Here is a 22,090-nt window from a genome sequence, read left to right on the forward strand (position 1 = left end):
GGCTCCCTTCTGTTACAAAAAGTGGGACACTTACTGATAGTTTCCAAGCAAAATTCCTTCATATCCCCCATGCAGGGGCCTCAGTTGATAGAGACGTCCCCTGAACAGCCAGCCCAGTTTTGGTTTCTCCAGAGAGCCTTTTAATTTTCCACTCCTGCCTCCTTGGCCTTTTGTCCAGACACTCAACATTGTCAACACACACAGTGGCCGTGGACACTCCAGGCACCAAGATCAATCCTCCAAGGGAGTAGGGGAGGATGTATACATCAATTGTAAATAATATTTTGCCTGTCTCTGCTAAAAACAAGCATGATAAACCGTTAGAATTAGTATTTTATTATTATAGAAATTCTAAATGTGTCTTTTTTTTTTTTTAAACTGGAGATTGAACCTAGGGACTCCACATTGGACTAAGTCCCCAAAGTTCTGTAAATTTTATTTTGAGACAGTTTCACCAGATTCCTCAAGCTAGGCTCCGATTTGCAATCTACCTTCCTCAGCCTCCCAGAGTGCTGGAATTCCAGATGTGCACCACCATCCTGGCTTTTTGGGTTTTTCCTACATTTATTTACTTATTTCTCAACTGAACAAATGTCACAGAAGATGGTTTGGGATGTTTGTTTTGTTTGTTGGTAACTGTCAGAGGATACACCAACAGCCTGTTTTGAGAAAGGATGGGGAAGTTGTATCACTGGTTTTTCCCTTTGTCTCACACCAGCCTTCCTAAGTATGTGTTTGGAAATAGCTTACCTGAGTTCTAAGTCTGCATCTGTGGACGATGAAAAAATATCTTGATGTTCTACATAAAAATCCGTATTGCTAAAAAAAATAATAAAGTCCATATGGCTGGCTTCTATTGAAAATATTTAAGCCCAAATTCTCACGTAGTAATGCTCAGCTACTGCAAGTGTTCCATTAACTCCATTCGTTTACCTTTTCAAGCTTCAAATTCAGGTCTGCACTCTACGGTGACTGAATTTACCATCTGAGGTTTTCCCACTAAGTCCACTACCTTTATGTAATTTAATATATCATTTCTTCTATTTTTTCCCAAAAATTATCCTTTTCATTCTAAATAATCATTAGATAGACTTTGATTTTTTTGTTTGTTGTTTTTGGTTTTGTGTGGGCGGGACGGGGGGATGCGGTACTGAGGGCTGAACCCAGAGGCTTAGCTCTGGGTAACATCCCTAGCCTTTTCTTCCATTTTTTTTTTTCCTAATTTTAAGACAAGATTTCACTGAATTGCTAAGTTTCCCGGGTTGTGATTCTCCTGTTTCAGCTTCCCAGAATACCAGAATTATAGGTGTGCGCCTGTAATCTCACTGAATTTTTTCTTTTTGTATCAGACTGTGGAAACACGAACTCCTGGGAAAATTGTGTAGCATTATAGTAATTTACAATTGTTGGGTGTGTCATCTGCTGTTCTTTTACACAGAATATAATTATGAGTTATGAGTTTATCAGAAGAAATACGAGTTTTATCATTTGTCCTCACAAATGCTGATCAGAATACATTTTTGACACATGTAAAACATCTTGGATTACTTTGCTCTTAAAATATGTACTAAAGCAATGTTTAAGATTTGTCTGGATTTCCTTTTAGCACTACATATGTCCTTAGAGGACAACATAAAGTGGCTTGGGGAGGTGATGGCTGAAATCGGACCAACCCAGACTCAAAGAATTGATGAATGGGACACCTTTAATGTAAAGCAAGCCAACGCTATCGTTGATTACTTAAAAATCAGGTATGAATTTCTTTCATAAAGTTGTTTCTTTTAGAAAATGTCTTGTAAATTTAAATTCAGTTTTAACTAAAATCAGATTTGTAGCCTTTACATGGCAGTCAAATAAGTCTGTAAATGTAATTTTCAAATCTCTCATCTAATAAACAAACACCAGTTCATTGGCTAATGTTGCATTCCCAAAAATGTCTTGTGTTTGACATTGATAAAACATAATTTTGATTTGTTGATAAAACATAATTTTATCTAGTTATACTAAATTACATGAAATGTTTCTTTTATTTGAAACTTAAATACAATTTTATTAACAAAATGGTATTTTTTATTAAACAGATTCAGTTACAACAGGATCTCTGTTTTAGGTAGCTGACCTTCACAAATACCTAATTATACATTTTAAAGAACAGCATTCATTTCCATTTTAATGTTTATTATAAGTAGCTCTGTATTACAAATTGAAGAAATTTATGCATTTTATGAAATTTATTATGTGCTCCAAAATATTTTGTACAATTGACCAAACAAACTGATTAAAGCTCTTTCTACTTAGAAATGATGGTGGCTGGAGGGAGAGTGTTTTTATCAGTGGTTCTTCCTTGATGAAGTTAGAAAGTCGTCTTCTTACATAGTCTTTCATAGTCTGCCTTGGAGTCATGCCTCTCTCCAAAGGGACATTTTCAGAATTTGCAAACATTCAAATTAGAATAGTAAAACTCTTTCTTTTGCCAAACTAAAGTTTTTGTACAGTATCTTTGTTTCTCTTATGCTACATTTGCCAATGTTTTCCAATGTTAAAAATTAACATTGTAAAATAGACTGCCAAATCATATCCTAGCCATGCTCATGATTTACTTGGCAAGGACTATGGTTGTCAATTGGAAGCTTTATAAGTATTAGTGTGTTTAAAATGATAAAGTTTATATACTGGATTTTGGCATGGATTAATAATAGCATATAATATATGTTTTTATTTAATGATGTTTGATACAATGTGTTTTCTTAAGAGCATTCCTCCTAATGAGTGCTTCTCACTAAAAGACAGTAGTTTTCATCAGTTTGAGTAAGATAAAATCCTGTGGGTGTGGAAAGAAAGGGCTGGAAATTCATAATTGAATCTGTGCCTTACTGTCTTTCTGCCCCTCAGGCCTTGAGAATGACTGGGCAAGAGAATTTATCCTGCACATTTGTAGTAGCATCCTTCTTTTCCATTTCCTCTTTTTTTGAACATACCAGGTTGCTCTTACAAAGCATATTATTACAGCTGAGCTCCAGGCCCAGGAGGTTTGTAATGGGCACTGTACCAACAGTTAACCACCACAGCAAAAGCCACATAAGGCATCGTGATGACACTTTCTGAACAATGAAGAATGGCCTCTCTTTCCTTGCTGATCTCACATCTCTAGGCAAATGTACATCAGTGTATTTTTAACATTTTTTCAAAAGATGATTAACTTAGATCATAACCAGAGTAACTTCATATGTCAAAAATCTCTACAAGCCCTGTAAGCCTAGAACATTGGAGCGCTGAAGAGGACTATAATTTCAAGAATAGCCTGAGAAAGTTAGCAAATTAGTGAGAACCTGTCTCAAAATAAAAAATAGAAAGGGGTGAATAGAAAATAGAATGAACCTCAGTATGAAGGCTCTTGGTTCAGTTTAACTCCATACCACAAAAACACCCCAAAAATAAAAACTCTAAAAGTAATATTCCATATATGAATCAAATAAAGTAAATCAGTGCTATTTTTAGTATTCTTCAATCTTCATATAGTGACTTTTGTATAAATTATACATTTTACATATCCTTATTACAGAAAGATGTTAGTAGGATACCTGGGATTGATACTGAAGTCTTGTGAAGGGAAATGTGCTTTTCTACAACACCTGTGCAGTAGATCTCATAGGGTCACAGATGTAGCAGCAATTAAACCATAGAGTATGTTCTTTTTAATGACTACAAAGCAGTTTTATAAATACGAAGGTAACTCAATTATCAGAAGTATAAATGTATCCCAGTTTAACCTGATACTAAATTTATCTCAACTCTCACAACCTTGTTTGATGGAGGAAGAACTGTTTATAGAATGTGGCCCATAGACCACGAACTTACTTGATAATAAATTAAATTTCACTGTTACTCATAATGTTCAGCTTGTGTATTCTGTGCTGTGTCTGTGATCCGAAAAAAACTAACACTCCACAATACTCTCCCACAATACTCTAAGGATTAGGAAATTTACATATACAATATATGCATTTTTACATGTTGCATATTGCATGCAAGTATACATATCAATGCATATCAGTACCAGTGTAGCCTTTCAATATTAACATCACTTACATGTATATATCAGATCCAAGTACACTTTTCTGTGTGTGGTCTCCTACTTGAAATCAGTTATTGCCAGGCAGATATCTCATGCAGGTATATATCCAAGGTAAACAATCAGCGCCATTTCTCTGTGTATACCAGGGTGCTGCAGTTCCTGGGACGAATCCAGATATCTTGCCTCATTTTCAAACCATCTTCCATCAATTTATATTTGAGATTAGATGTTTCATGGAATAGTCTGGAGTTCCAGGCAGGCAGAAATCTAAAGAGGAAAGAAAAATGCATCCCCATAACTGAAGTGTCACTTTGTTCTCAGACAAGACCATTTAATAGCTCCCCATGAATGAGGCAAGAGTGGGAACATAGCCTGACCCTGGAAAAGAGCCTTCTTTTTAGACTCCTTCACTTGGACAGATTATCCTAGGGCTGGCTTTGTCCCCTGCCCTACATCTTCAGCTGCATCCGGGTCATGCAGTGTATTTTCATTGTAGGAAGTTAACTTCTGTCTTGGTACAGGTTTAATTCCTAAGTATAAATGGGGAATAAGACTAAAAGATTATGAAATTGCAGGAAAGAAAACTTATGAGTCAAGTTATTTGTGCAACACAGGATAGACAAAGAGAAATTTCACTGTGGTTCACTTAAAGGAAGCCAACCATTTCCAAAATAGTCTTTAATTTTTCTACTTAAAATCAGTTATTGCCAGTGTAATGTTTTTTGACCTTACAACTTTTGGTAAGTCACTGCTGTAAAGGATGGAGAATTAGAATTTATTTTGCTTCGATGAATTCTCAAATTTTACTAATCTTAATGTATTTTTCTAACCAACAATTCAAAATGATGTCAAAAGCTAAGTTAGTTTTGTAAATGTTGATGAATAATTCAAGCATACAAGGTTTAAAAAAAAAAAAAAAACATGACTGAGTCCACACACCCGTCACTTTTTAATGGATTGGGTTAGTAGTGAGATCAGCTGCTAATATAACTCAGAGAGACCCAGCTGCCTGAGGATTTCTTCATTGATTTCAAATGAATTGAAACTTTGATCCATTACAGCATTCAGGAGAAGCCATTATTATACATGCTCTGTAGCTACATTTTGCAAATGTTAATTTCTCAGTTATATTAAAATCAATTTTCTTAAATAGCAAGAGGCACCAGAGTGAAAGAGAAACCACTAAGACAATTTTTGTTCTTGGGCATTTTGCTGTATTATGAGTCTATTAATTTTCCCAACCAGCAGGAAGAGAATTAGAAAAATTCAAATATTATCACAAACAGGATATTAGAAGTCAACCCTTCAGTAAATTTTTAACTCTCAATGATACATTGCTAAGCTCTTTAAATTTACTAGGAATATTTATTTTCAGAAACTGCTATGTCTTAGCTTGTTGTAGTTTTTATACATGGACCATCTTCTAGTTTTCAGGTAGGAACAAAGGAAATGATACATCTTAAATTTATTCTGTCCTTTGATGTGTGACTGAATATTCTGCAGGAAAATTGGACATCCTCTAAATGGATTTCACTTCATATCACATCATTTTCAAGTGTTATTATATTTTAATTTAATCTTGAAACAGTTTGATGTCAGAAATAATATTTGATATATAAGTAGATTATATAAATCAATACCATTCACATCAGAAAATTGACTCCAGTTCAGAACAAAACATAGTAACATAAAGTTTGATGTTATTTATGGATAGTGCATTTTTATTTTTCAGCCAAGAAAAACAAAGATGCAATCTAATTGTTTGCTTATCCAAAATCTGTTTAATCATCACAGGTAGATTTGCTGGCATTATTCCAGGTATCGTGTTGTATTGCCAGTGTTTCATAAATCAAAATTTTGATTTCTTTGTATTTGTGTGCAATTTCTTTTGGAATAAGGAGATGGCTAATTTTACATTAGGATTTAGTATCTTTAGCTTGGTCAGTCTAAATTTTCCTTTAATAAATACCTTTATGGCATGATATAAATTTGTCACGCAGCACATTAATTTTGTGTTTCAGCATCTTTCAACACTACAAGCTATACGAGTTTTTGTTCTACTCTGCCAGGGAAGAAATTGCGATAGGGACTGAGGTAAGTAATTTATCTAGATGGGACCAATTAAGCAGAATCACTTAATGCATGCTGATCAGCATCTGGATCTTTAACTGCTTAAAGCAAATTCTTGTCAAGATTACTCAAGTGTTAATATAACCAACTAGTAGTCTGCAAAAAAGAATAATTATATAAAGTGAACTTTGGATTAAGAAAATAAGCTGCCTTTTGGCAGAATCATTGTTAATCACGTATGCTTAAGACTTTATGGATTATTTGACAAAATAATTATTGACTCAATTGAGTAGGGTACATGTGTCTTCATACAAATAAAAACAGAAAAAAATTAGACAAGTTAATTTGGTTACATCTTATAATTTCACATTTATTTTTGGTCTATGCATTTTCTAAGGTCTAATTGAAATGCTACTTCCTTAATGAAGCAAGCCTATCTTACCTACATACATATTAAACCAAGGGTTCAGACAAACTGTCTATGTATAGTCTATGATTTTATTTCAGTTGGTCTCTTCATGAATTTTAGTAATGTTATACAATAAGCATGTAAATATGCACTGTTACATGGTGTTCTAATTTTTTCCTGTGGGTTGATATACTCAGGAAGCTCAAAAGTAATTTTCCCAAAGCAAGGATTTGCAGCTATTTCACTTTGATTTGTGGCAGCTTATAACACGATACTGGAAACAATAGCTCCTCAGTTAATATTACATACGCTTATTCAGTGCTATGCACTGCTTCTGTGACAAGTAGTCTACCTATAGACACTTCTAGATAGTGTTACTAGAATTACATATTTACAATTACTAGAAATCAATACTGAATAGGCAAACATTTTAAGAAAATGAAAGCTGCTATAAAAATTGATCCTTTAAATTCTCGAGCCCCTTACAAGACTTCACTGCCTCGTAGAAGTATCAGGTACAGTCGTGATCATTATCAGAATCAAACAGTGAATAGGAAGATATTTACATTATTTTTATATTTTTTCCTGACATTGAGCACTGGATGCAAAGTCACAGCTGTTCCGTCCTCGGATTGTTATTCTGGGATTTATAAATTGCTTACTTCAAAAACAACTCTATCACTGTTACTCTCCACTGAGTTCCTATTGAATGGAGCCCTCTTAAAAGTAAGCAGCAGGAAAACGAAGAGTCCTTTTTGCTTTAGATTTTCATTAAAATTTCTCCTTTGCAGTCTTCTCATCCTCTAGTTTAAATTAGGTATCACTGGACAAACTTTCACTGAAGATGTTTCCATTTCAGAATTATATCACACAGTGGGACAGTGGTATGGTTGGTAATCATCGTTTGAAGTATAACCTTACCTCATCTCCCTTGTAAAATTTTGGAGAATGTCGTGGCTTGAAGAGTAAAACAACTAGATATTTGGAGTCATCCCCCAAAAATTTCAGAGTGCCTTTTTTCTTTGTTAGTTGAACAATGCCTTTCTTCTATGTTGTAAAGATATATTTAGATGACATTTGTGCTTATGGAAAGATAAATTAGATGAAGCAGACAGAGATTGGCTCTTTCCACTGTCTCTTTTATTTTCCCCCAGCTGACCAGAGCCACAAAAACATTTTTAAGGACAAGATCTTGGGCCTTCCAGAATTATATGACTTATAGAATTTAAAGGATTAACATTAAGAAAGTATATATTATATTTTATATCTTATGGAGTCTCAGAAATATCTGATAACTTTTGGTGCAAATATGTTTTGTAATTAAGAACTTTTCGTGGGGGACTCAGAAGCTGGCCTCACTCATGTGTTATTATTCATGCTGAGCTCAAATTTTTTGTGACCAAATATGGGCCACATGACATTCCTATGAATGTTTCAAATTTAACTCTCAAGCTAGCATTCAATTTAGAAAACAATGAAACAATTTGGTTTCTTTCTTAACAAAAGTTAGGCAATTAAGAGGAAATGTAACTCTCCTGTTCATAAGTGAGAACAATAATGTAATAGACTATCTCTGTTTTTCACCTGCTAATGAAATAACAGATCTAGGTAATGGTGATCAGTGGCTGCTAGTATCACAAAAAGAGAGGAACCCAGAGTATTTTCCACCTAATAAAATAAAAAACACCTTTCTCAGTTTTCTCTCTGTTGAGGCAAAATATCCAACACCCACAGTTAAAGGAGAAAAGTTTTGTTTGGCTCACAGTTTGTAGAGGTTTCAGTTTATAGTTGGTTGGCTCCAAGGCAGGCTGTCATAACAGAGGAGCATCACAGAGGAGAAATAGTTGACAGCAAGCAAGCAGGTGAGAGAATGCTGGCCTTCTTTCGAACCTTTATATTTTAGGCAGAATGCCTTCTCTAGGATAGAGGTAGCATTCTTATGCTTAATCCTAGCCAGGACTGTGCCAGTCAGTGGACTGACTTAGTAATCACATACTCTTGATCCCAATACTACACACTGTAGATCCACCCACCTCTGAAAAGCTCCCCCCCCATGACTGCGTGCACGATCCTTAACACCACCTATGAATTATTCTTGCTAGACATTTGAAATGGTCCATCTTCTGGTTGTTTGTCTAACACCAGCTTCTCATTTACTTAAAATATGGAAGATAGCAGAGCATGCTAAGATTATCACAGCAATGCTGTGCAAGTTTCTACAAAATAGATTATGTGGAATGTTCGAGAAAAATTGCAAGGTGATAAAATAAAGTATGGAAAATTGAGTCTGTAGATTTAAAAGGAGCTCAGTTTCAGTGTAGGTATCTTGTTTGAATTCTATGCTATGGTTTGGATGTAGTGTAAGTGCAGCCTCTGTTGGAAGCTTGCTCCTCAGTGTGGTGAGACTGAAACTAACTGAATCTTTAAGAGCTGATGCCTACTGGAGGTCAATGGAATGATCTTCAAAAGGATTTTCTTAGATCACTGAGGTCATGCCCTTAGGAAGGATTAGCCATTGAGGTCCCTGGTAACACACCTTTGGAAAGGATTGTGGAACCCCAATCTGTCTTTAGCTTCCTGTTTCAAGATTTAGCCTCTTCCTTGCACACACACTCCTGCCATTGTGACTCTCTCTCCAGCTCCCTCAGAGTCTTCACAATTGCCAGCACTTTGCCCTTCTGTCTCCAGAACTGTGAACTAAGTAAACCTCTTCTTTTTTACAAAGTTAGCCTATCTCGGATATTTTCATATAGTAGTAAAAGACAATATAGTAATACTTCAAAGTCAATATATCCAAAACACACAAAACAGTGTTTATATAATCAGATATATTTACACATTAAATATCGATGTCAGTATTCAGCTTACTGTTATTCATTTTAAAATATGAAATTTAAAATTAATGCATATTAAATTAATTCAAAATTAAATTAATGAATTTTATTACCATATATATGTAAATATTTACGGAATCAGCATTTAAAATAAGTTGGGATATAAGTTTAATTTTTAAAAGTTTAGACTTATATGAAATTTTAAAATGAGTCCAGTTTATTAAAAGATCCATTTCCCATCATGACAACCATGTCCCACATTGATACATGATAGTTAACCCAGAATTGTCCCTGAAAACAACTAGGAAAGCTAGCCAAAGTATTTTTGAAGTTTTACGTATTTGAAAATTCAGGGAGCAGAGTTTAAAAAAAATATGAGTACAAGAGGGAAGCAGGCAATATAATTATCTAGAAGTTTAAGAAGTATGGCTAAGAGTCTTAGAAAGAAGTAGAGCTTTGATAGACACATGGAGCTACAAAAATGAAAATGGGAAGGAAAACAAAATACAATAAATAGCAAAAGTTGTATGTAAGACTCCAAAGGATTTTAAAAAAATCAGCACTCATCAGCCCTGAACTTCAGTTTCAGATTATCTCAGATTCCAGTGAATTTAACTGTGTGTAGAGCTAACCATTTCTAAAGTAACATGAACTATACCACACTCCACATTAACATTTTTTCATAACTATGTCTGTCATATAATAAACAGTGGTCACAAAAAAATATGAACAGACCACAAGTATTTCACATGATTAAGTAGTCATATTAAAAAAATTATGCTTGAGAAAAAACAAATCTTCTTAGACAAAAATATAAAATGTTAGATTTTAGCAGAGAACAAGAAATTTTTAAAAAAATATTAAGTGGAAATCATAGACTTGAAAAAAGTACTTGAAATTGCAAGCCAAATAGATGTGTTTACAGTAGATTAGTCATAACCAAAAAGAAAAAACTGATAAGGTCAAATATAAGCCAAAGAAAAAAATTAAATGAAATGCAGGTATCCAAAGCTATAGTAAACAAAAAAGAAGTATAAGAGAATATGGTTACAGTGAAAAGTGTGACAGAGATAATTACAGAGAGAAAAGATAGAAGTAACATTTTAAGAGTAGTCTTTCCAGAAATATCCAACATTAAGGCACAGATTTAAGATTCACTGTGAATCACCAATCTGAGTAAATCCACACATAAGCATATCAAAATAAAATTCTGAAAACAAAAATTGAGGCAAATGTTAAAACCAGACATGGAAGAAAAAGACGTTCTTTTCAAGGAAACAGCAATCAGATTGACTGTCAACTGACTTCTCATCCAAGAAAACAACAACAACCAAAAAAGATTCAAAAGACGGTGGAATAGCTTCAGTTGTCCAAAGGAAATACAGTAGTACCTCGGTTCATAACCTTCATTCATTTCACAATCCCAGCAAAGATGGCCACATTGATGTTTTTTGCAGGAAAAATGACCAGGGTCGTGTTAGGCAGCCAGTGCAGAGTATGCAAACGAAGTAAAGTTTCGCCCAATGTTTCATTTGTGAACCAGACTGTTCACAAACAGAAGCATCCCTGAACTGAGTCACCGCAGTAGCTGCCTGTGTGGAGCAGCATCGCAGGTTATGAGAAGAAAAGTTCTAATGGAGTTACTGCTGCACAAACAAAAAGTAGCAACCACCAATGTAAACTCCAAAAGCTCAATAGCAAAAGACCCAAGAAACTCAGGACAAAAGTGGGCAGCAGGCCCAACAGGTATTTCTCAAAAGAAGACCGACAAGTGGCCAAAAGTATGTGAAAATATCCTCAACATCATCAATCATCAGGGAAATGTAAATGAAATCTGAAATGAGAGAGATATCTCACCTCGTAAGAAAGGCTGCTACTAAGACTAAAAATAACAAGTTTTGGTGAGGATCAGGAGAAAAGTGAATCCTTATACATTGATGAAAAGAGGATAAAAGACAGAGATTATGCAAATCAGTGTGGAAGTTCTTCAAAAAATTAAAAATAGAACCATTATGTCATGAAGGGTATATATATCCAAAGAAAATCAAATCAGTGTGTCAAACATACATCTGTACCCCAACATTCATTGCAGTATTATTCACAATAGCCAAAAAATAGAAAATTCTGAAGTGTCCATCAACTGAGAAGTGAATAAAAAATACATTGGCATACTATACAACCATAAGCAAAAATAAAACACTGTTGTTTGCAATGGAAACATTACACAATAGAATATTATATAACCACAAACAAGAATGAAATCTTGTCGTTTGCAACAACATGGATGGAACTGGAGATTATTATGTTGAGTGAACTAACTGATTAAAATAAAGATAGATCATATGATATTATTCACATGTAGAATTAAAAATTGATCTCCTATAAATTAGAATGATGTCTCCAGAAGCTAGACAAGGCAATCATGAATGAAAGAAAGAAAGAATGGGGAAGTTTGATTAATGAGTACTAAATTACAGTTTGATAGGAGCAACTGGCATTCTGTTACATAGTAACATGACTAAAGGTAATTGTAATATATACCTTGTGTTTCAAAAAGCTGAAAGTGTTTTGAAAGTTTTCACAATGAAGAAATGCTAAACATTTGAGGAGAGAGATTTGAGCATTACACATATGGATAAGACACAGCTGACTTAGAATGCATGCAGGAGAGCAGTTTCTAAGATAACCCTCAGTGGCCTGGTTCCCAGTGTCCTTCAGATGACAATCGCTGGCACCCTCCGGTCTCTGTGCACCCGCCCCTCGATTTGGCAAGAGTCTTCGGAATGCAAAAGGGCATGTTGGAGACATGGATCTAAATGCCTTAGTTTTTCTCTGATATGATGCAACACAAAGTATTACGACAAAATTTTAAAAATTGAAACAAGTTAAAGAAGTAAAAATAAAGAGACGTTACACTTTACCCATGAGCAGATGTAAACTATTATAAACCTTAATAGCTATCAAGACACCTGCGTCCCCCGAATCCCATTTGTTAGCCTCGTCCCCAGCACGGTGGTGCTGTGAAACCTTTAAGAGACAAACCTTGGGAGAAATACTCAGGTCACGGGGGCTCCCTGGAAGGGAACTGTGGGACCTTGTGTCCCTTTTCACTCTCTTTTTGCTTCCGGGACATGAGACATGTGTTCTTGTCATCATGCTCTGCTTTGTCAGGGCCCAAAAGCAACAGGGCCAACCCATCACAGACTCAAACCTCCAAAATGATAAGCCACAATAAAGCTTTCTCCAGGTAAGCTGATTTCTGAAGCATTTGTACAGTACCAATAACTGCCTGAAACAGTAAAGGAATAAAAGAATTTTTTTTCAGTTAGGAGATTGGTTAATAATAAAAAAATTAACATTTTATTTTAGTGAAAGGAAAACATATGCAGAAAAGCATAGCTCTGTAAGTGTTGAGAAACTATTTTTGTAATGCCACTTTGCAGAGCAGACTAGCAAAATCTATAATGTTTTCCTGATATGAATAGCCTTTGGCCCCTAATGCCTTAGAATCTTCTTTGTAAGCATAGGACTTTATTATAAAAAATATTCAAAAACGAAAATTCTTTGAGATACAATTTATAACTTCTAAAATTTGCAGAAGGTGAATTAAAAGGTAGTTAAATACAATGCATTATAGTTACACTGTTGAAAACTATGCAGTCTTTAGAATAAATGGAGTAAATTCCTAGGTATGGTTACACAAATATCCTTAAAACATATTCTTAAATTAAGAAGAGTAAGTGAAAAACAATAACAGTAGTGTCCCCATTTCTTTATTTTTATAAGCAGATAAAAGTGAGAAGACATAACTGGGTGTGGTGATGCACACCTGTGACCCCAGCATTTAGGAGGCTGAGCAGGAGGGTTGTCTTGAGTTCGAGGCCACTCTGGGCTACACAGTGAGCTCGAGGCCAGCCTCAACTGCATAGCAAGACCCGGTATCCAAAAAAAAATTAATAAAAATAATAAAAACATGAAAAGACATAGACATACAAGTGGCAGAAAAAGAACTAGAAGAATTTATAGCAACTCTTAATATAGCTTCCCCTTGGGTAGTGGGGTAGAAGTAGGAATTGGACAGAATGTGAAAAGGGACATTTTATTCTGGCTACTTCAGATTTACAACAGTGTGAATGTCTTCATGTATTACTCGTACAAGAATAAAATTGTTCCCTAGTTTATTCCCAAGAAGTACTGAGGCACATCTTGTAAATTAAATATAGGTATAAAAATATGCTTACTACTAACATATTGACAGAAAGAAAGTTGGTTACAAAGACATTAGCTGGGTTTTTACAGAACAAAGTCTGAATAGAAAAATAATCATTGAACTTTTAATCATAAAATTAAATACATTACAAGTGCATTTCTGTCATATTTACATTTTAAGTAAAGCAAGGTTTTGCTGAAAGATCATTTACATAGTAAAAAATCTGATGCTGAAGTACACTATCCTAAATTTTCCCAAAGAAAATAAAATTGATATTATGTGTACTTTTCAATGGACACATATATTATATATGGATATATATATTTAAATACATGCACATATATGCACATGTATACAGCTTTGCATTCAAGAAATTAAAGTCTCATAAGATGTATTCTTTTTTAATAACTTCCAAAATATGATAGATGTATATATTTTTAGTTCTGTTTAAACCAGCATACTTACTATGCTGTGTTATGTTACTCTATAACATGCATATTTTCACACACACACACATACACACACACACACACACACACACACACCTCTTTTGCACAATTCCAGGGACACCATTTGCATTGTGGACCATACGATTTTAGAGTTAGGTATTGGACAACCTGTGTAGTCACTAGTAGAGATCCTGTTTTCACAAGCAGTACTGTACCAGGATCTGATTCTTATAAATATGATAGAAGGATATTTAAAGGAAATCATAAATATATGTAAGTTTCCCTGTCTAAAGTCAGGCTTTGGCAGCCTTTCATAACCCAAAATAATTCCACTTAAGGTCAGCAAATACAAGAAGTTCAGACCTCTCTAAAATAAATGAGAGTCAACTGTATATAATTTCATGTTCTGAGCACATACTTCTAAAGCAAAAACAAAATAAAGAAAACGTTTTTCCTTATTTTAAAACTCCCATAGATTATGGGTGTTAATGTCTGTGTACATAAAATTGTTAGCTGTTAAGGGAAAAATAACCAGATAGAAACATAAACTTTGTTTTCTTTCTTTAAACTATAAAGTTACAGTGTCCTGAATAAATAAAATATGAGACTTACGTAAACATTTACCCTTTTAACAAAAAAAAAAAGAGGCAAAAACAACATTGCATGTCTGATCATATTTGGAAAGGAAGACGCCAACTGAAGCGTAGCTACAAAGGTATCCTTTTTCTCTTCAGTTTACCCTTGAGATGTACCTATCAAAATAATCTAAACTTATCCAGATGATGTTTTTAATCTTGAAAAGCCTTTTTTCTTGTTGGATGATCCCATTAGCAAACTGCTGGAAGGGAAAATAATACAGGGCATAATTTGTAGTTTGACCTGTTCACATTGGGTGTTGCTAAAGAAAATCAATCAGAATTTGTTGTGTTAAAATAACTCTATCCGCTCTACCTGGCAAGTGTGACTAACTGACTTTAGAACCTATCATTTAAAGAAAATGGTTGATGCTTCAGTATATAATTTATCAAACTTCACTCTGGTCCTTTTCTTCAAAGCACTGAAAAATAATCATCCTTCCCCAAAGATAAATATTTTAGGGTAAATTCAAAGACTCTGTTTCCAGCAAAACAATTGATAAATGGCAAGAGCATAATTTAAAGATGGTTTCTCTCCCAGGCCACATGGCACTCAGTTCTTCAGCCTGTCACTCAAATATTTGTTTCCATCCACTAGCGTCAGTCTCGGCTAGTCCATGACCCACTCTCTCATTGAACGAGGCTGGTCTTTTTGTAATTACGGTTTTTCTGGTCACTTCTGCCAGGGAGTGTGAGAGTCTTCCTACTTCCTGAAATAGTCTCCCATCTTTTGTGCCAACCTAAACCTGTTATGCTATCACAGCTGAGTTTGAGAGACATTTCTCCTGAAGGAAAACAAAACAAAACAAAACAACAACAACAACAACAACAAAAAACCAAACAAACAAAAGAAAAAGCAAAGGAAAGAAAGAATCGAGGAAAGGAGTGCAAAGGAAAGAATCTGCCCTAACTTTAGTACTTTGATTAAGAACACTATCATTATGGATTCTTTTAGAACCCATTGACTTCTCGCCATAGGTCTACGTCTCATGAAACTGCTTGTATATTCCACAAGATCAGAGTTACTGACATTGCTTCTCTGTTTTTGCCTCAGTATGGGAACTACATATGCTCAACTAAGTTTTACTAGATCAATTAATAAAAGAAGGAAAGTTCTATTTTATTTACTAACTCGAAATACTATTTGGAAAGTATTATTGGTGTAAAATGAGAAACTTAAATCAATCATCTAAATTATCAATAATTAAGATTATTATCAAGAAATCAAAACCTGGTATTTAAACAAGGATGTTTACTTTATTTTAATTATGGGGAAATTGTTTTATATAGGCCACCTTAGAAATGTCTGAATATAGCTCTTTATAGGTCAGTGCTCTATGATATCATTAATATTTTTTACTACATCACAAGTTAAAACTTCTGTTATAGGAGAAGAGAACAAAACAGACAAATTTTAAAAATCAGACTCTAAAAATAAAATTGTGACTATAAATGACAGAAAAGAGATAATAATTTTAATAGCTTATATAGTAATTTCTTAAAAATCAATTTAAACTGTCATTGTATGAATAGAAAAGTTAACAGTATATCTAGAAGGTAAATAGCCAAAAACTTATACAAAGATTTTCACCCTTTATAGTACTAAAAATATAATTTAAACTTAATTATTAGTTTCTCAAAAGTTAAAATGATAAAACTGTTTTGTGTTCTCCCATATGCTGAGAAGAATATAAGTTAACGGGCTTTTCTGAGATCAGTTTGGCAAGATATAGTAAATTTTTAAATGTGTTTATCTTTTGAGTCAACACTTGTACTTCACTACTCAGATCTCAAATAGACAATGGGCAGAAATATGAGTGTATATGCTTGCTTGCAATAAAGTGTTGATTCCCTATATGTCTGTCATCAGAAAGTAAGTTTAAAATTTTGTTGGCCTTCTGTATAATTCAGTCATCATTAAAAGTACTCACCACATAGTGTTGCATTTGTAATGGAATATTATTCACACTATGTTAATTATGTGATAAAAACAACCCATTAAATGTGTCTATTGTGATTGCAGTTTATTGTTTTATATCAAAACTATGTATATACATCGAAAACAGGTCCTGAAAGACAGACATAAAAATGTTAACAGTAGTCATTGATGTTGATAGTACAGCAAATAAGCTTTGCTTTTCTTTAACACCTGACTGTATTTCCTGAAATTATTTCTAACAATCAAAATGTAGCTTTTTTAAAAAAGAAAGGCTTAGACTATAAAAATTTTAGTTAATCCACTTTTATTTTCCTTGTTCAGCATTATTTATTTTTTCTTGCTTAATGTTAAAAGATTGCATAACATGATGAAAATGTCTTTCATTTTGAAGAAATATATTCCATGTTTATGTAATTATGCAGTGTTCATTTTTCCTAAAGCAAAAGTTCTACTGTAAATGAGGTTTTGTCTCTAGAGAATGAATATTATGTTATTCATGAATTTTAGAAATCACATGTGCGTAGGCATGCACACATGAGCACACACACACACGCACACACGTAGTGCCCAGGTTAATAACAAGGACTCAAGCTATAGAGATTTACTCTACTATGTAAGATACTATCTGTCCAATAGATGGCAGGATAGAGGGGGATGAATGAAGTTTAAGTCAACTTGTCTGTATTCTGTGATTACATACCTATGGAATCCATTTATAATCCAAGATTCTGGTTTAAAGCTTTTCAGACTTAGCTACAATGTCTAGACATACCTAAGGTAGATTGTGTTAGTTTTAGTCATCCACATTCAAAATGTATTTAGAGGAATGTAACCTGGATTCCTTGGGAACAGAGGCCCCAAAGAAGAAAAAGATTTAGAGGTGATACAATAACTGTCTTCAAATTTAAAGAACTGACAAGATGAAAAGGAAAAAAAAAGAGAGAGAGTCAATTTTGTCTGTATAAATGCCAGATGGCAACCAAAGAACACTATAAGTCTGTTGGAGGATGATTTTGACTAAATAAATACAATCGCCTTCCAAATGGAAGTATCTAAAAATTGAAGAGGTACATGTAGAGGAACAGAGGCACATGTCTTACTTACACTACTAACTCTCAGCACAGGTCCTGCCAAACAGAAGGTGCACCAGAAGGCACTTAATAACTTTTTATTGAATGAATTGAGAAGTAACAAGTTATATCCTCCTTGAATATATTTCAATTTTGCCTATATGATTCATATTAAATAATACTGTTAAAGTTATTTAAAGAATAGAATGGAAATTGAGTGAGGCATCTGCATAAGTGTGTGACTACCCCATATTTTTCTAGGATTTTCTAGGATAATTCCAGTTTAAATGATTTTGTCCTCTTCTTCCCATGAGCATACTTCCAAATGTTCTTCTTGTTAGCAAGGTTCAGAATTTATGATGAGCCAGTCTTACTCCGGGTAGCATAACTAATAGAATGACAAAGTGGATTCCCTTCTACAGGCTGGAAATCATGTTGGACTGCTACAGTTGGACTGGATAGAGAAATATAGCCATTTATAACTAGAAAGCCATTTACTATAAATATACAGCTGGCTCGACCTTGGTGAATGCAAACTTACAGGTTCCTAAGTGTAATCAAATGTAAGTCAACTAAGACTCCAGAATGATATATTCTTTATTGATGATTTTCTTTTAAACAACAATTTTGGCCGCAGTTCTGTATTATTGGGCCACATAACAATAACGTTTCCATAGTGTTCAAGTTTGATTACTTAGCCACCCTCAAGGCTTGGCAAGTGTTTGACGGATGGCTGAGAATATGCAAGTAAGTACACATTGTGCAGAAAAGCATGCAAGAGAAGAGTCAATCAACAGAAAATAAACATGCTTAGAAAGAGGCCACCTTATTGGTATTCTGACTACAAAATCGCAACTTTTTATGCAAATTATGCAGCTGCATCGGCACCATTGACACTATAGGAGTGAAGAGGGAAAAAGACAGCGAAGTTCTCTGTAGCAAAATAGCCATGTGTTTGATCAAGGAAATGTAAGTGTAGATGAGGTAGAGGGGTCTTGCAGGATAATTTTGTTTTGTTTTTTTAAGTTGCATTTTTCTTCCATTTGCCTGAAGCACTAATGACCATGGCAGAAATGGTAAGATTAACTGATGAATATGGAGTTTCCTAGCTCCCAGAGCATAGTTTTTGGACTAATAAGAATTTAGATGGGAACTGCAACCCACTTTCCCTTATTTTAAGGTCTGCATGCCTGGTATATATGTGCTGACAGAGACGTATTCATATTCTGTCTCTCTCTCTTACTCTCTTTTCCTCTCTCAACAAAAGACTAGGCCATCTATTAGTAGACCATCTATTATTCTAGGAATATTTTCCTGCCCTTTGAAATAATCAGTGATTTACAGCTGAAGAGGTGTATTTTAATGGGAAGCAAAGATGTATGAGGCTAACAAATGAATGTAGATATTTTGCTTTATTTAAAGTATGAATATGTGAATTGAATTGTATTTTCCTCAATGAAAAGCATTATATATTTAATAAATTACATGGATTAATACATGTGATCTGGAACAACTCATGTGGCTTTTATAAGTCTTTGCTGACTCTTGTAGATTATGTGGAAGGAGACCATGCTGCCCCTGCAGAACCTTGCTTCTTCGAAGAAATCACGGTTGTGATTTGAACTAAGACATTGTGCCTTATAGTATTAGGTTAGATATAATCTGGCTGGAGCCAAGTTGCTTGAGATTTTTCTGCACTCTCTCTCTTACACAGAGAGAGAATGAAAAAGAAAGAGGGAGAGAAGGAGAGAAAGGAAGAGAGGGACAATATAAATTATCTTTGCAAATGACTCTTTAGGTTTTCAAAAGTAGGTTAGCCTAAAGGTTACGCAGAGGGCATCACCCAAAGATCTAAACAGTCCCATGTCCAAATTTCTGCTGCTGTTTTTAAAAACATGTTCACAAATTGTTCAATACTACTCCACTCATGGGGCAGAGTTTAATTTCCTTGCCCTGAAAACTGAACTGGTCTCAGGAGAATGTTGCTTTTAGTGAACAGAAAGTGACAGAAATGATGAATGTCACTTCCAGGATGTCAGTTCTCTAAAAAGATGGGTGGCTTCCCTGGTGGTTTCCCTCTTGAGTCATTAGCACTGGGAGATGCCCCCTGCTGTGGTGTGAGGGTGCTCAGGAGCTGCTGGAGGGGTCAGAGACTCACCCACCATGCAGGGCTGAGCTTGGAAGCAGACTCTCCCATACTGGGCCTCCCAAGAACAGCAGGCTGTTCAATAGGGTACTGTGACCTTGAGAGACCTGAGATGATGTCACCTAGAAGATCTGCTTTCAGCTTCCTGAACCATGGAATTCTGTTTCCAAATGTTGTTATAAGTTTCCAATTTGTCTCATATTTTAGAACCCCCCAAAATTCTCCTAGAATTCTACTTAAAAATATCCAATTGTCTATCACAAGGAGCTTATATCTCAAACCATTGCACATAATAGATGTTCAGTATATACCTGTCGATAACATCATCAGATATCAACTTCTTGACTTATGCAAAAAAATGTTTTTCTGTTGAAAAACATTTTCTTAATAATTTAGATTAGATTTATAGAAAGAAGTGCTTAAGTGTTCGAAGCTAAGCCACGTATAAGTAAGACTGGTTCCTCATAACTGGAACATTTCCCCTGGGTCAATCCACTCCTCTTCTGGAACAGGAGCAGGAGGGGAGGTACACATTTCACTTCCACATGGGCAAAGCTGCAGTGCTATTAAAGCTCACTGAATACTTTGCCATGGAAGCAATTTTAGATATGCAATATCTTCTAAGCACCTTTCCGACTCCTGTGATCTCCAGGTTAGTGCCTTTTTGGAGTCTGATTGCCAAGATATTTATTGACTGAATGCAATCTGCCTACCAGAATTCTAAGGACACTGGTGACCCTGTCAGTCATTCAAAGTAAAAATGCTACTTTTCTTCCATCGTGCACACACGCAAACACAGTTACTCATAATGTTAGCAGCCTAAGAGTAACAGACATTAATTTAGTAAATTCACAAGCATCAACACACATGCCCTTCACACCTACTATTGGAGGTAGGCACCATTAACAACAGTTTGAAGCTATGAAACCCAGGACTAATGTCTACATAATTAACTATTTTCCCAAAGTCTCTCTGAAAGGCTTTGATTTAACTCTGATAGGTTTCAAAGAGAGCCCTGAATGAAAGATTTTGTTTAAACCACTTTTAAGATGAATAGCACAGAATAGTACGATTATCTAAGATATTTCAACAGTTAAAATAGGGCAGAGTTTAACTTTATTACCTTCCTAACATGCACTCTTAAAAAATAAAATATGATATAAATAATATTGTAACAAAGTTATTTTAACTATTCATCACTTTTACGACCCTTTAAATTGCCTTAAGCTTTCTACCCATGAACCTCATGATATTCTCCTTTATGTAATAAATACTACTAACTAAATATGTATGTTTCCATTTATATACAGTTTATGAGAACAGACATTGTACATACATTAAATTACAGCCAAAATTGAGAAAAAAAACGCAAAGTAGTTCATTATTCTTTGTTAAATAATGAATGTTTTTGAAATAATATGATCATTAAATGCAAATGAGAATAACTAGTATAAGTGTAAATTTTTCAAAACTTTGAAATGTTGCTTCAGATAAACTCGTTGGATGAAGTTCTGAATATTTAATTGTTTTGTTTTTACAAAATGAATGCAGCCACCTTTTCAACATAATTAGATATCCAGGTAAAAACAATTAAGTTGAGCATAGCATTTTCCAGATGCACTTTAAATAGCATAAATAATTCTGCAATGAACATTTGGCCTGTATCTCTGGTGCTGTTTGTTTCCTTCTCTAGATTCATTTCCACTGTCCTCTGCAAATCAGGAGGTCAACCTGTAGGGAAAGCACCCATAGACTCCTTGGATCTATGGTTCCTAGCTGGGCCACTGGAGACCAGGGATGTATTAGAGGTAGAAATTGTTTTCCTTTAGCTTCCCTACTGTTGAATCACTGCCTGTCCAGGGGTCCAGGTTTCCAAGCTGTCTATGCAGCCCTTTTCTCTGTATTCTGGAAGCTGCTCCTTTCCCTGACCTTGTTATCTCAGGAATAAGAAGATGAAATGTCACACTACCCTTTTGTGACCTTGTCCCAAACTAACTTGCACCTTTTCAAGTAATCCTTTGGCTGATTCTTCCTCCATTACTCAATTTTAGTGTGTTATTTTCTATTAAAACTTTGACAGTATAGTCACTGATACCAGGAATAGGGATCTCAAAGAACTGACCTTCAAAATAGAACCCTACATTGTGTTGTTTACATATGTAAGTGGTATCTAGATAGCTAATTGGGCAGGCATTGTGGGAGAAATCTGGGGTGGAACAGCAAAGAGAGAGCTGAGTGAGATTATCTGACAAA

General features: G+C 34.7%; 1 protein-coding gene across 2 annotated transcripts in view; it reads left to right on the forward strand.

Moving 5' to 3' along the window:
• The window catches only part of Cabcoco1 (ciliary associated calcium binding coiled-coil 1), a 101,830-nt gene that overhangs the window by 23,631 nt on the left and 56,109 nt on the right, over positions 1–22,090 (forward strand). For both annotated transcript variants that reach the window (XM_003473574.5, XM_063239538.1), the window contains exons 4-5: positions 1,607–1,751; positions 6,097–6,169. In XM_003473574.5, the coding sequence (XP_003473622.3) occupies positions 1,607–1,751; positions 6,097–6,169 (218 nt within the window). The remainder of the gene's footprint in view (positions 1–1,606; positions 1,752–6,096; positions 6,170–22,090) is intronic.

Source organism: Cavia porcellus, unplaced genomic scaffold (genome assembly GCF_034190915.1).
Source record: "Cavia porcellus strain 051 isolate PalLab524CR breed Dunkin Hartley unplaced genomic scaffold, mCavPor4.1 scaffold_28, whole genome shotgun sequence".
Lineage (NCBI taxonomy): Eukaryota > Metazoa > Chordata > Mammalia > Rodentia > Caviidae > Cavia > Cavia porcellus.